General features: G+C 43.1%; 1 protein-coding gene across 2 annotated transcripts in view; it reads left to right on the top strand.

The window, feature by feature from the left end:
- VPS53 (VPS53 subunit of GARP complex) overlaps nucleotides 1-15,787 on the top strand; it is a 139,422-nt gene that overhangs the window by 30,542 nt on the left and 93,093 nt on the right. For both annotated transcript variants that reach the window (XM_028109024.2, XM_028109025.2), the window contains 3 exons: nucleotides 5,217-5,303; nucleotides 8,902-9,017; nucleotides 10,698-10,817. In XM_028109024.2, the coding sequence (XP_027964825.1) occupies nucleotides 5,217-5,303; nucleotides 8,902-9,017; nucleotides 10,698-10,817 (323 nt within the window). The remainder of the gene's footprint in view (nucleotides 1-5,216; nucleotides 5,304-8,901; nucleotides 9,018-10,697; nucleotides 10,818-15,787) is intronic.

Below are 15,787 nucleotides of genomic sequence, written 5' to 3' on the forward strand. Positions count from 1 at the left end.
CTGCCATCCACTGCCTTACTTTTGGTCCTTCAAAACACCGAGGTCTTTTTCTGCATCAGGATCTTTTATTTGCTATTCTCTCTACTTGGAATTCTCTTACTCCAGATCTAAAAATCCTGACTCTTCCTCATCCTGCAGGTCCCAGTTCATATGTTCTTTCTTCTATGACCACCATCTCCCTTTCTCCCACCACCCTGCTTAATTCCTCCAACACATCTGTCCCTCTCTGAAATTTTCTACTTTCTTTCTTTAGTTAGTTGTCTTTCCAGTATCTCTCCCCACCTGCCACTTCTCGAAGTAAGTTCCTTGAGGACAGGGAGAAGGACCATGTCTGTCTCATCTGCCATTGGGTTTTCAGTGCTTAGAGGAATATCTGGTACATGGAAGATGTTCAATAAATATTTATTGATGGGGCACCTGGGTGGCTGAGGCGGTTCAGCATCTGCCTTTGGCTCAGGTCATGGTCCCAGAGTCCTGGGATCGAGCCCTACATCGGCTCCTTGCGCAACGGGGATTCTGCTTCTCCCTCTCCCTCTGCTCCTCCCCCTGCTTGTGCTCTCTCTCTCTCAAATAGAATCTTTTAAGGGGAACCTGGGTGGCTCAATCGGTTAAGCGGCTGCGTTCGGTTCAGGTCATGATCTAAGGGTCCTGGGATTGAGCTCCGCATCGGGCTCCCTGCTCAGCAGGGAGCCTGCTTCTCCCTCTCCCTCTGCCTGCCTCTCTGCCTACTTGTACTCTCTCTATCTCTCTGTCAAATAAATAAAATCTTTTAAAAAAATCTTTTAAAAATAAATAAATATTTGTTGAATGATAGAAGAAATGAATTAATGAAATGCTGACTAATGCAGTTGGGACTATAACTGCCACAGGAATTCAGAGTAACAATTCAGATACAGGTTGTCTTCAGTCAGTGACAGTGAAGACAGCGAGGGTCTGCGCGGCTGGAAAGTGAGAATTTGTGATAGAATATAGATTTGAAAAATAGCATTTTTAAGGTACTCACTACTCGTACTGCTATTATTGCAAAACATTCTGGCCTAAATGGTAGCGTGTAAAGTTGTGATCTTCTTTAGGATGAATTTGTGGGCTTTCCTTCCTTCTCTTTCTCTCTTCCTACCAAACGAACAAACGAAGCCAGTGTTGGCAGTGGGCTCTCTGGGCTCCCACAACATTCTGAACATATCATTATCATGTCTCAATGTTTTTACTGTTTATTATTCTATTTGCCTTATTAGGGATAAACTCCTTGAGAGCAGGAATTACATTTTTTATCCCTGCATCTCTAGTATGGTGTTTGTTGATTGAGTAAAGTGGATATTAAAATTTGTTTTAGTTCCTGAGCAGCATGGCCAAAAGACAATGATTTAGCAATTATTTCAGAAGGAAAAATTGTAATCTAGTATTAACAGATATCTGAAATAATCTAAAAATATAGTTTATTCAAAGACAATCATAGAAAAATGCCTTTCTTGGGGCGCCTGCGTGGTTCAGTCGTTAGGCATCTGCCTTCAGCTTAGGTCTGGATCCCAGGGTCCTGGGATCGAGCCCCACATCAGGCTCCCTGCTCAGCGGGGAGCCTGCTTCTCTCTCTCCCACTCCCCCTGCTTGTGTTCCCTCTCTGGCTCTCTCTCCCTCTGTCAAATAAATAAAATCTTAAAAAAAAAGAAAAATGCCTTTCTTAAATGGAAAGGAGAGGAATATATGGAGGGTTCTGAGGTAGATGCAATTTTATATATACATATATACACATATTTGTGAAGTATATGTGTGTGTGTGTGTATGAGTAATTTACTATTCTAGCTACAGTTTTACAAAATTTGATAGCATGGCAAGTTAAAACATTTTCCTGTCTCATTTCTTAGGTTAATTAACCCGGTATATTTTTCAGTATGGGAGGATTGCAAAACTGAATTATGTTGCTTGAAAGAAGGCCTTCAGTTGAAATGCTGGCACAGCCATAACTACTGTGGCTAATGTGTTTGTTGCCTGACTATCCTGAGAGTAAAGATGGAGCGGGTGTGTGTGTACTGTGATTGATTTTAAAATTCAACTTAATAAACATGTATTGAGCACCTACTGTATTATTCTAGGCGCTGCCTTCGGTGCCAGTAAATCACAATGAATGAGATATGGTCCGTGCCTTTTAGGAATGTCATGGTCCAACCAAAAGACACATTCACAAAAAAATTATTATAAATGTTAAGTATGCATAAAGGATCAGAGGCACCCAGATGATGAATGAATTAATTCCACTGTGTGCCGCGTGTTTATAGGAGAGGGTATTGGGAAGGAAGGGGAAGAAGTGGCATTTGAACTAGGCCATGGGAGACAACAAAGGTTTGCACACTGTCAGTAGCTGTGTTGAACGTTTTATTTGGAAATTTCACTCCTTTGGTTGTAAATGGACATTTGATATTTTATTCCTTCTTATCCTTTTCAAAGATTTTGTTGGAACTTGGTTTGTCATAATCTTAGGAAATCTGAAGTTGGGTGGGATGGTAGTAAGCAGCGCTCAAGAGAATCTAGCTTGTATGCTGGTTTTGAGGAGGTGAATATTAGAAATGAAGAAGAGAATTCTTGGGGAGACAGGGAGGTGGAATGAGTGGACGAGGGTTCACTCAGGGAGTGGTTTAGGGTAGGAAGCATCAGAGAGTGGGCAGGCCTCGTGGTCATGCTGAGAGGGAAAGGTATGGTAAAGGGGACATTATATATGCATGTCTCTGTGTGTCTATGCAGAGATGCAGGCATGCGTTTGCTTGGATGGTCCTCAACCCTGGAAATAAACCTAATACTTGTGCAGTTTTTTACACCTGTCATGTCATTGAATCTTCCCCAGAACGATGGAAGTAGGTGCCATCATCATCACTTTGCAAATGAGGGAGCGGATACCCAGAGAGCGTGCACACAGAGTGAGACAGCAGAGGCGGGCCTCACTGCTGCCTGCTGGCTGGAAAATACAGGGCTTCCTCACACCACCACAGCTGATTCGGGGGGCTGAATCCTACAATGAGAGAGCAGGATGGCAAGAAACCAGGAGGGAAGGTTGCCGAGTGAGGCATCCTCTTGGGGCAGAATGGGATTGAGAGGAGCTGCTCATTGCGACCCATTTCCATTCCATCTTGTCTTTCGATCGTTTCCTGCTTTTTCGGTAACATTTCCCAAGTTAGGAATTTTTGGATCTGATAGCAATGCCAGCTGTTGTTCAAAGACCAGACTTTCTGGTGATTAAAATCCTGTGCCCAGGTGGCAGAAATCACAAGTATAAAAGCTCCTTTGCTCACAAACCTTTGTAGATACAAATGAAGCGATCCAGCAGAGAAAACACACACTGACCTGGCCTGCCCAAGGAGGGGGTGCAAGCCGCACCCGGAATAGTGTACCCTCAGACTTGGCCACAATGGGCTCAAGGAATGGCTTCTCAGAGGACCTTCTGGACATGCATTTTATTTTATTTTATTTTATTTATTTATTTTAGAGATCTAATTTATTTATTTTGACAGAGAGACCCAGCGAGAGGGGGAACATAAGCAGGGAGAGTGGGAGAGGGAGAAGCAGACTTCCTGTGGAGCAGGGAGCCCGATGCGGGGCTCGATCCCAGGACTCTGGGATCATGACCTGAGCCGAAGGCAGACGCTTAATGACTGAACCACCCAGGCGCCCCTGGACATGCATTTTAGAGGCCGTAACACAATCACGTGCAACAGCTCAGCGTGTGAAACTCCTGTTTGCGATTGAGCCACACACAGGGCAAGGAACTCCAAAAGCAGCAAGGATTCCCAGTATCAGAAGAAGTGGACAGCCCGGGAAACCTATGAAGGAAAGGAAGACACAAGCCCTGCCTCCAGCAAGGAAGGAATTTGCTGCAGAGGAAGCTAGCCCGAGTTTGCTTTTTGGGGATGTTTTTAAAGTACAAAAGACGTATGAGTTGAGTTCAGGATCTAGAGGCATTTTCATTGGGTATAGCTGAACACAGAAGTCCAAATCATTCTGTCAGGGCTTCTGTCCTTCTCCCTTCGTCTCGGCTCTGCTTTCCTCTTCCCTCTGTGGGAAGCTCTCAGGGAGGCTGGCTGTTTCCCTGTGCAGGCTGAGAGGGCCACACACAGCTCTAGGCTTACACTGGCCTTATCATTGCCTTCAGAGAGGGCTTGTGAGGCCCGGGTAGGACAAACCACTCTTCAATCCAACATCAATAAAGTGTGTTTGATGAAATGCAGAATGAGTTCTTCTTCTGGCTGCTGCATCTTTTCTAAGTACATATGTCTTGCACATGTGTGGTTTTAGCACCCTGACAGGTCCCAAAATATCGCTTCTCCTACTCACAGAAGCGATCGTGGCTTATCATACTTTTCTTGTGTGGCATCCATCTTCTAGGTTTTTCAGTAGAAACATTTGGCTCACTGTTAGCTTTAAGTGTCCCTTTCTAACTTCATGTCCTAGGTTTCCAAACGGGGTACTAGAAATGTCTTTAAGGTTTGCGACAGTCCTGGAATCCCCATGTACAGTTCATTTTGTTGAAAGTACACCCTTCTAGAACTTTCTAAATTCAGAGTTTCTCCCAACTTATAGCCATCTGTGTCTCTCTACAAGTTTTGACGGTTATTATGGATGTGTGCATGTACATACAAACAAAAAGGCACAAATGTGCATGTCTTGTTTATATGTTATCAGTAACATGTAGTAATCTCTAAGGGAGGGAAGAATAAAATAAGATGAAATCAGAGAGGGAGACAAACCATAAGACACTCTTAACTATAAGAAATAAACTGAGGGTTGCTGGAGGGGCGGGAGGTGGGGAGATGGGCGTCACTGGGTGATGGGCATTAAGGAGGGCACGTGATGTAATGAGCACTGGGTGTTATATGCAACTGATGAATCACTGAACTGTACATCTGAAACTAATAATACACTATATGTTAATTAATTGAATTTAATAAATAATAAAATGAAAATTTTTTTTAAAACATGTAATCCCGGAGATGGAGGGAGATCGTTTTTAAATTAAAACTTTATGATTCAGGTTGGCAAGAATCCTGTTTATTTGCCTGTATCCAAATCCTAGAGTCTGTCGTCTACTTTGGCGCAGTAAAATTGTCTACATAAGTACAATGAATCAAGAGAGCTTTATGGTAGTTTACTTCCGAAACTAGACTCAATTATAGTGTAGTGACTGGTGCTGTCTTGTGTTGCTTGTTTGTCATGTCTTTCTCTTATTCTAGGCACTTGAAGAGGCCCAGAAAGCTATTCAGCAACTCTTTGGCAAAATCAAAGATATCAAAGACAAAGCAGAAAAATCAGAGCAAATGGTGAGTTTAGGTTTCTTCCTAACTTTTTTGCACTTGAAGAGGAAGTTAGGTTCTTGTCCAGTCATACTAATTACTGGGCTTTTTCTCCCACTCGCTGCCAACCACAGCACCCACATCTCTAAAGCAAGCCCTGTTGAGAACATTCCAGATCGATTCAAGAGGAGCTGCTAGACATGCCGTGACTCACCATCCCTGCTGCCCTACATTTGCAGCCCTGTTTTTAAATAGGAAAAGTTTCCTTCTTCTTTCCCAAAAATAGTTTTCTAGTCATTTTGGATTCCTTTCTCTGGCATTTGTATATATCATGTATTTCTCAGTTAAGATATATGATATGTAACTTGGTATAGCGTGAAAACTGGTACAGGATCTGGGAGGGAGGACGTCTCCTGCCACGATACGTGCTTATGGTTTTGATTAAGTTCCCCCTTGACAGATTTGTGTTCCCTGGTGATGTACTCAGGAGGCCTCCCTGCTCACCAAGAATCCAGCCTTCCCCACTCCTACTCCATGGGGGGAGGGGGGATTCACTATAAAACGTTAGCTCCTGTGTTCACATTCTGACCACGTAATGTCATGTCTCTGAATTGTCTCTGAATTCCAGTTTCTTCAACTGTAAGATAAGAACAATCACACCTGCCTTAAAGGATTGTTGAAGAATTAAATGTATGAGGGGCACTGAGCATAGTACTAGGCTTGTGACTGAAGTCATTACTAATGTCATTTTCCCCCCTACTTTTGGTTACGAAAACTCCCAAATCCTTACCGTCTTCTCGCCCTATATCCTCTTCTGATTCACTACAGGAACAGAGCTGATGTCACGTTTCTGTGTATGCTGCAGCTCTCTTCAGTGGCCATTTGGCACAATAGGGAAGGATATGGAGTGGAGGGGGACGGGCAGCTTGACTGAATAGTGGAGAGCATGACCTCTGCAGGCAGGCTGCCTGCGTTGGGATCCAGCCCCTCTACTTACTAACTGTGGCAAGTTATTGAACCCATCTGTGCCTTGGTTTCATCACTGTAGAATGGAGATAATAGTCTGGGTACATCATAGAATTGTGGGGACTAAATGAGATCGTGTGTGACAGCCACAGCCCCTGAGTCAGAATCGGTCGTCGCTGTCCTTACCGTTAGCGCTTCCTGTTCTTCTTTCCAAGCAGGCAGCGTTATGGGCCTTCACTGCCAAATGAGGGGTCAGAGGAACAGAACCCTTTCATCAGAAGAAAAATACTAATATCTGTGCTTTGTCACAGAATTAAATAGTCTTTGAGAGGAGGCTGTATGTCATCAGAGAGGGATTTGGATTTGTGGTTCTTTCCCCAAGGATGCACTGCCTCAGCACCATCCATAGGCCGTCGAATCATGAAAGTTAGGAGATGTTTTATTTTAAAGCAGTTTGCTCTCCTGGCTAGCGCTTTGCTAAAGGGAAGAAGAGGTAGGACTGAAGAGAGAACTGATAATTGTTGTGCTCCTCCAATGTGCCAAATACTGTGCCATAGATATCCTTTTATATAAGTAATCTAATTTAGCTCTCACACCTGCTTCTCCCTCCCCCTCCCCCTGCTCATGCTTTCTCTCTTTCTCTCAAATAAATAAAGTCATTTAAAAAAGATTTATTTATTTGAGAGAAAGACCATGAGCAGGGCGGGAGGGGCAGAGGGAGAGGGAGAAACAGTCTCCCCGCTGAGCAGGGAGGCCAATGCAGGGCTCGATCACAGGACCCTGGGATCACGACCTGAGCCGAAGGCAGGTGCTTTAACTGACTGAGCCACCGAGGTGCCTCTATGATGACTCATCTTACAGATGAGGAAACTGAGCCTCAGTGAGGCCAAGGAGTTCCCAATTCTAGGACAGAGTTGGTGAGTGGAAGAGCTGAGATTCAACCCTAGAGCTGCCTAACTCCAAAACCTGCCATGTCATGTTCTGTCGTTTTTTTGGCTGTCCCTGGCTAACAGTTAAGGTACATTAACTACGGGTATCCTATTTGTATAATGATCTCTGTGACTTTGACCTGAGAATCCTTTGCCTGAGCTCGATTTGTCTAGGGAAGCACAGGATATGTGATGGGGGGATGGGAGGTACTGGGAATGGAGAGACCAGTCACTTCTGGTGCAGAGCTCCAGGGAGGGCCTGAAGGATGAGAAGAAAGGGACAGTTTTTGTGATGAGGCACAGGAAGAACATTCAGGATTTAGTGGCTAACTAATAATGTAGGAATGAGTAGAGTCACAGATGGCTGTGACTTTTCATGCAATAGTTTAGGCTCCTGATGTTAGCGCTGGAGCTAAGGAAGCTCAGAAGAGGTGCAGGGATTTTTCTGTAGAGAAGAGGGTGATGATTTCAGTGTTGGAAGTGGGTTATCAGATTCTAGGACCAAACTCCTGTACTAGTTCACTGCACCACACCTGTTCTTGTTTTTCCCTAAGCTCAGTTACTCCATGAAGAAGTTCTTAACCTATTCCCACCCCCCTACCCCCACCCCCAGGGAATAGAAATAAAGATTTTGATGGCCTGAGAATTACAGGGAGTGTGGGCTCAATGGGGAATTCCCCGTGAGAGAGACTTTTACTGCCAGGATCCAGGTCAGCTTAGCAGGCTTGTGGGTGTGGAACGAAGCTGTGAGGATCATAATCTTTACTTTATGGGTTCACCCGGGGTGATCAAACTCTGAAAAATCAGATCATGTGAACTTAACTCACCACCAAGTTTTTCACTTTTAATGGGAGATAGGTCTTTCCAGTGACTAGAATATTTGTGCCTAGTGTCCAGGGCACTCTCTTCCTTCCAGGCATCAGAGAACCCAGGAAACCAAATTGCTCTTCAGAAAGTTTCTTGGTCAACATAAACTCAGGCAGTTCAGTGGAACATTCTACCTAAATGTTAGTAAAGTTGGAGAATTGTTCCCACTTCATTACTGAATGCGCTTTTCTAGTGACTGAAATATACTTGTATTCCAGGTACAGAGTTTATTTCTCTTGGATCTACTGGGTCAACACTGTCTGAATTTTACTTCCCCCATTATCTTCTTGCTCCTGACAACTTCACATCTCCTCTGTGACAGTACATGTTAGGCATATGTTATGTTATTTTAGTCTTCTTGAGATTTGAGAGCAAGTCTTTCCTTGCTGGGGATCGGGCAGTAAACCCTAGTTCCATGAATAAAGATCGATTCAACAGAATTAGCTGACTAATACTGTCCATTTTGTGTCGAACCTAGTAGCCCCCCATCAGAAGGCATACTTTTCTGACCTTGTTCAAGAGGAGATGTGCCAAACTTGGCTCCTGGACCCTGTAAGCTCCATACTAAATTGCTATTTGGATTACTCCATTTGGGGTGAAAAATAAAGTTCATTTTGTTCTCACAGTTGAAGATTTTGTACCCCTGGGTAAAGCCTTCTGAAGAAATGCCAAATGAAATTTAAATGGACTGATTGGAAGGTATTTTGATTTTATATGTGATGAGAATGTATGTGTTTTCTCCTGGAGCTAACCTGAGGGTTTTTTCCTTGCTTCATTTGCCTTATTTTCTTGTGGAGCTACTTGCAAATGGATTTACATCTTTCTTAACCTTCCTTTTTCTCCTGTGGTTTTTCACTACTTAGGTTAAAGAAATCACCCGCGATATTAAGCAGCTAGATCATGCCAAACGCCACCTGACCACCTCAATCACAACGCTGAACCACCTGCACATGTTAGCAGGTGGCGTGGATTCCCTCGAGTAAGCAGCGTCAGCTTTCTCTTTGGGGTCCACAGGAAATGAACGTGCCATGTAAAGAACATGGCATCATAGGTATTTTACTCCTCAGCCAGGGAAGGCTCGCTATTCTGCCCCACTTTTCTGCAAATTGGTCTCAAGTGTTTAGTTACCATTTGGCTTTGTGCCCTCTGGTGTTCAAAATGTAACAAACACCTGAAAGTTGGAAGTGAGTTTGCAAGTGAGTGTGGAAAGGACCCAGGTAGCATGTGGAGGATGATTCCAAGAATACGGCTCGTTTAATTCAGGACCATAATCTCTCCCTATAGCCCCTGCCTTGGCAGGTTTTCCTGCTTGTGTTGGGCTTAGTTGCAGTACGTTGGATGTTCTGTATAGAAATAGGGCTTTAAAAAAGAGAGAGAGAAAGCAAGAAAGCAAGCAAGCAAGAAATAAAGAAAGTCTTGATTTATCATTCATCCCACTTTTTTTTCAACCCACTTTTTCAAAGACTGTAGCATCCTGTTTGGTTTATAGAGGAGCTGTAGGGAATGATGCATGAGGACATTAGAAGTAGTATTAAAAGGAAGAGCTGGTTATTTACCACAAGAAGCAATCCAAACGCCTCTTTTACTAGCAAGATTCTAACACGGCTGAGAATTCCCCCTGCCCCAGCTTCAGTAGTGTCTCATATGTAGACAGAGAAAGAACATCTTCATAGAAATTTAGATGCATCATCTGAAGCTGGGAGGACAGGGTCAGACCCTTCCTGGTCTCTCCGGGCATTCTGTGAGCTCCAGCAAACCCTAGTCTGTCCTCCTGCGAGTAGTGATCAGAGATATGAGCCAGCCAGTGGGAGGCTAGAAGAGCAGTTTCCTTGTTCCTTGCTCCGGATGCTCCAGATGTTCCTTCCCACCAGACTATCAGACCAGGCTGCATTAGCACCCGAACACATTGGTTTGAACTTGGTACTGTCTTCTTAAATGCCTCTTTTTTTTTTAATGCCTCTTAAGGGAAGTCATATATTATACATTTAATTTAAAAGCCCAACTCTAATAAAAAATTTAGATCTAATAATTTGACCTTCCTTGTGTGTGTAACTGTTGCTTTTATTAGTATCCTTTTATTTAAACTTCATTAACCTTAGTAATAGGGAAAGTAGACATATCTGGGAGAGTTGCTTAACATTGGCTTAAAACCTCCAGATTTGAGTTAACATATAAATGCCCTTTGTTGTATCGTGGGAAGATGTGTTTGGTTTGCCCATATGCTATAATCCTCAGACAGTAACATTCCTATCCCTGTTTTCTGTTAAAAGTCTGCTAATCCCATAATACCCAACACAAATCCATAGTCTTCGCAGATTCCCTACCCCCATCCAACGAGAATCCATCACCCACACATTCTTTTGTACCTTTCATAACACATAATGTGTGTTTCTGTTTAGAACTCAGTTTATCCCACTTGGTATCAGATGTGTACTTGGCTCTGTCTCTCTTATTGAGCAATGTCACTTTGACGATTTTGGCTAGGTCTTTTTTTTTTTTTTTTTTTTAACCTCTAGTGTGCAAGCCCATATATACTCAGTGCTCAGTAAATGGTTACATCGAGTTGAAGTCTGTTTTGTAGCTCAGAGTGGGTTTTTCCACATCTGTATCTTGTGTCCTTCATGTTTTTCTAGATTCTCAGCTTCTTATTTCCTTGCAGAGCCATGACCAGGCGAAGACAGTATGGAGAAGTTGCTAACCTTCTTCAAGGTGTGATGAATGTTCTGGAGCACTTCTACAAGTATATGGGAATTCCACAGATCCGGCAGCTTTCTGAAAGGTAAAAGGTCATTGGAGAAGGCAGTCTTCTCCTTTGGGAAAAGATGGCGCTAGGATGCGCTTCAGCACTTAGCTCAGTATGTTCACTGCAGAATCTTCTTGTAAGAAGGACCCTCAGATGTCATCTGATGTAACTCTGTGGGATATAGATGTCTACTCCACCCCTTTCCAGCTCCTTACCATGTCTTCTAAAGCAATCTCTGTCTGATAGTTGCTGGCCTGGCATCACTGGAGGGGCAGCTGGTGAGTTAAGGGTTGTCCACATTTGTGAGGGAAACTGTTCCTGTTGTCTCTTTCCTTGTGACAGGCCACCACCACACTTAGTAAGGCTTATAACAACAGGTGTTTCACTCATGTAATTTAACCTGCCTCGGCAGGAACAGCTCACCTCTGCTCCATGCAGCATTGGCTCAGGTGGGTCAGGAGGGGCCTGAGGGATCCATGGCTCACTCTCATGGCTGGCAAGTTGGTGCTTGTTGTCCGCTGGGAGCTCAGTTGAGTTGTCTTCCATGGGCTGCTTGGTCTTCCTCACGGTGAGGTGGCTGGGTCCCAAGAATGAGCCTCCCAAGAGAACTAGGCCTTGGAAGTCACGTAGTGTCACTCCCGTCATCACAAGGCAGCCAGGATTAGAGAGGAAGGAACGTAGTCTCCCCTGTGCCTTCAGTGGGAGGAATGTCAAAGTCCCATTGATGAAAAGAGCATGTGGGATGGGCTATACTGCTGTGGCTGTTTTTGGAAAGTCTCATTTGCCACTAGAACTTAAGATGTGACAAAACGATGAGTTAGCCTCTTCTTCCTACCTCTGTCGACTTTGAATTCCACATTCAGAGTCATAGAAAGAAAGCCTGATGCTTAGAAGGAAGATTCAGATTCAAAAGGAGAATAAGAGGGGAGTGAATTCAGTGTCTTTTCTTTTCTTTTTTTTTTTTTAAAGATTTTATTTATTCATGAGAGACAGAGAAAGAGAGAGAAGCAGAGGGAGAAGCAGGCTCCCAAGGAGCAGGGAGCCCGATGCGGGACTCGATCCCAGGACCCTGGGATCATGACCTGAGCCGAAGGCAGACGCTTAACCATCTGAGCCACCCAGGCACCCTTCAGTGTCTTTTCTATTAGAAATAGCAGCAGAGAGAATACTGAGGAGGCAGAGATGATCACAATTGACGAATTCTGACCTTTCTTGAACAAAGAAGAGACAAAGGGGCTGGCTCTTAACAGCATTTCTGTCTTCTTAATCAGGCCTGATTACTACAATCCTTTTTCCTTAAGTTTCTGTATTTTTAATCATGTAAGTAATTATGTAATAGAGGTATACATTTTCTTTATTTTTAAAAAAGTCATATATACAGATGGAACTGAAGTCCCCTTTAGCTCTCCCTGAGATCCTAGTGCTACCTATACAGGCAGTGACGGTAGTGACTATGATCAATTTAATATGGATTCCTCTCGATTTTTATCTGTGATTTACAGAAATCTGTAGTTTCAGTTTGTGGTTTTGGTTTGTTTGGTTTTAAGTAAATCGTTTCACACCATATGCTTCGTTCTGAAACTTACTTTTTGGTTTTAACTCGCGATGTATTTTAGAGATTTTTCTACATTGATATGTACAGACCGACCTCATTCTTTTTGTTATTTTTTAAATTTTTTTGATTTTATTTTTTTAAGATTTTATTTATATATTTTTGCGAGAGAGAGGGAGTGCACACCGTGTGAGAGAGAGAGAGCACAAATGGGGGGAGGGGCAGAGAGAAAGGTAGACTCCCCACTGAGGAGGGAGCCCCATGTGGGACTCGATCCAGGCCCCTGGGATCATGACCTGAGCCAAAGGCAGATGCTTAACCGACTGAGCCACCCAGGCGCCCTACCTCGTTTTTTTTAATTGATGCCTGGAATTCCGTAGTATAACATACCACAGATTATTTAACCATTTTCATATCACTAGATTGTTTGCCTCTAATTTTTAAAAAGCTATACCTTTTCGCACATCTATAAATACTTCCCTAAGATAGATTCTGGGTCATGGGTAAAGTGCAATTAAAATTTTAATAACCACTGCCCATTTGCCCTCCCAAGAGGCTTTAGCTGTTTTATAGTACCATCTGTACAGTATGTGAGTACCCACTTCCCCGTACCTTCAGCAATGCTTTATATTTTATTGTCAGTTTTCCTTTTTTATTTAACTGGTGGATGAAAAACAGCATCGTGTTCCTTTCATTTCCATTTCCCTGGTGACTACTGAGACTAGTTTTCTTTTGATTATTGGCCATTTGCATTTCCTCTGAAATGCCTGTTTATAATCACCTTTTTGTCTATTGAGTTATTTATTCCTTTCTTATTGCTTCTATATATTCTGGATGTTAATACATTGTCAGAGCTGGTAGATCTCGCCTGTAAAACCATCTGGGTGTGTTACCTCTCTTAAAGGCAGATCTTTGACTCTCACTAAGATTTCTTCCATGGTAATTAATTGGTCTCAGGTTTCTTCTTTTTTTTCCTTTGGTTTAAATTGTGTTAATATATACATAAAATTTACCATATCAATAATTTTCAAGTGTACAACTCAATGGCATTAAGTATATTCACAATATTATACAACCATCACCACTTCTATTTCTAAAACTTTTTCATTACCCTAAACAGAAACTCTTACCCATTAAAGAATAACTCCCATTACCTCCTTTCCTACCTCTGGGAACCTGTGTTCTATTTTATGTTTCTGTGATTTGGCTAGTGTAGCTACCTCATATAAATGGAATCATACAATATTTTTTCTTCTATGTCTGGCTTATTTTACTTAGTACAGTATTTCAAGGTTCATCCATGTTGTAGAATGTATCAGAATTTCATTCCTTTTTAAGGCTGAATATTTCATTGTGTATGCACACAAACACACACACACACACACACACACACATTACATTTTGTTCATCCATTATGGACACACAGATTGTTTCTACGCATTGGCTGTTGTATGATAGACGAAGCAAATCTCTTGTCTGGCATTTCTTGTTGCCTGTTAAAAATCTGGTCAATATGGGATGCCTGGGTGGCTCATCGGTTAAGCATCTGCCTTCAGCTTGGGTCATGATCCCGGGGTCCTGGGATCGAGTCCCGCATCAGGCTCCTTGCTCAGCGGGGAGCCTGCTTCTCCCTTTGCTGCTCCCCCTGTTTGTGCTCTCTCTCTCTCTGACAAATAAACAAATAAAATCTTTTTTTAAAAAATCTGGTCAATCTGATTCTTACTCCTTTATAAGATAATCTATTTTCATTTGATTTTTATTTTGCTCTGGAAGCATTTGGGATTGGGGAAGGGGGCTGGTCAGGAATTTTGCTAGGATATAGGTCTCTTGTCCTTTATGTTGCTCTGTACTTACCATATCTTCAATCGGAAGACTCATGAGTTTCTTAAGTTCTGAGAAATCATTTTCTTCTGTTTCTTTGAGTAATTTCTATGCTTTGTTCTCTGTACTCTCTCTTTGTGGAATTCCTATTGCGTGAATATTGGAACTTTTAGATCTGCCATCTATCTTTCTTTCCTTCCTTTCTTTCTTTTAGGAGGAAGAGGGGGTGAGGCAGAGGGAGAGGGCGAGAGACAATCTTAAGCAGGCTCCAATGCCCAGTGCAGAGCCCAACATGGGGCTTGATCTCACAACCCTGAGATCATGACTTGAGCCAAAATCAAGACTTGGATGCTTAACTGACTAAGCCACCCAGGTGCCCCTGCTGCCATATTTCTTAATTTTTCCTTCATACTTTGCATCTTCCCCCCCTCCCCTTTTCAGGCTGAATTCCTCAACTCAGTCTTACTGTTTTAATATATTCTTCAGTTGTGCCCATTCTGCTATTTGGCCCAACTGTTGAATTTGTATTTCAGCAATCCAACTTTAATCTTCAGGATCTCTAGTTGATTCTTTTTTTCACAGGCACAATATCCTCTTAAATCTCTCAGGGAATATAGATTATATGTATTTTATTATTTATTTATTTGTCTGTTTTTAAAGATTTTATTTACTTTTAGAGGGGAGAGGGAGCAGGGAGAGGAGCAGAGAGGAGGAGGGAGAAGAATAAGCCGACTGCACTGAGCGTGGGGCCGGCTCGGGGCTCAATCCCATGACTCTGAGATCATAACCTGAGCTGAAATCAAGTGTCAGCCACTCAACCGACTGAGCCACCCAGGCCCACAGATTATATGTATTTTAAAGCTCTGATTTGCTTGTTCTGTTTCTTTGTCCTCTGATAGCAGGTCTTCGGTTTGTTGAGCATGGCAACTCTTTCTTGGCATTAGCATTCCTCCAGTGTTTAGTGATTTCTAGCTGAAAGCTCATTTTTGGCTTTGAGATTCTCTGTCATCCTGATCAGGGATGCTCTTTTATTGCCGTCTGCTGGTGAGGGAGAGGGGTGTACGTGCTGCTCAGCTAAGGGCCACGGATAGCTCTTCTTAGGTGAGGTGGGGCTGGAGCTGGAGGGGCTGACAGGTAGATATGCCAGTGGCTAATATTCTGGGCTTGGGGCCTCCCTGATCTGCCTGGATGTTGTCAGCCCTCTGGCCACTGCGGGGGTTCTCAGACCCATACCCGTTTCTTGACCTGGGCGTTCAAGGCAAGGATGCAGACTTGGACACCAGTTTTGTGATTACTCATCTTGCAAGAGCCCAACATATCCTGCTGGCATTTACTTCAGGGCCCCTCCTGCTCTTGGTATCCACTACCCTCATGTCTTTCATTTTTGAAAAGCAGTTTTCAGCAGTGGTTTCCTTCTTCAGTCCTGTGGTACCAGGCAGTCCTGAGTTTCTAGTGTGCCACTTATTTTCATGCCTCGTTCTGGATTTTTATTAAAACCTTTTTATTATTTCTAAGGATCTGGGGCAGGAAGGGGAGATTGCAACATGTGCTCAGTGTGCCATCTTGTAGTGGAAATGCCAGAGAACTATTAGGGAATGTAAGAACAGAGCTTGGCAGAATACTAAGGAAATCA

The sequence above is a fragment of the Eumetopias jubatus genome, unplaced genomic scaffold (genome assembly GCF_037043125.1).
Source record: "Eumetopias jubatus isolate StellerSeaLion01/CBP00866 unplaced genomic scaffold, mEumJub1_p1.0 scaffold_10, whole genome shotgun sequence".
Taxonomy (NCBI): Eukaryota; Metazoa; Chordata; class Mammalia; order Carnivora; family Otariidae; genus Eumetopias; species Eumetopias jubatus.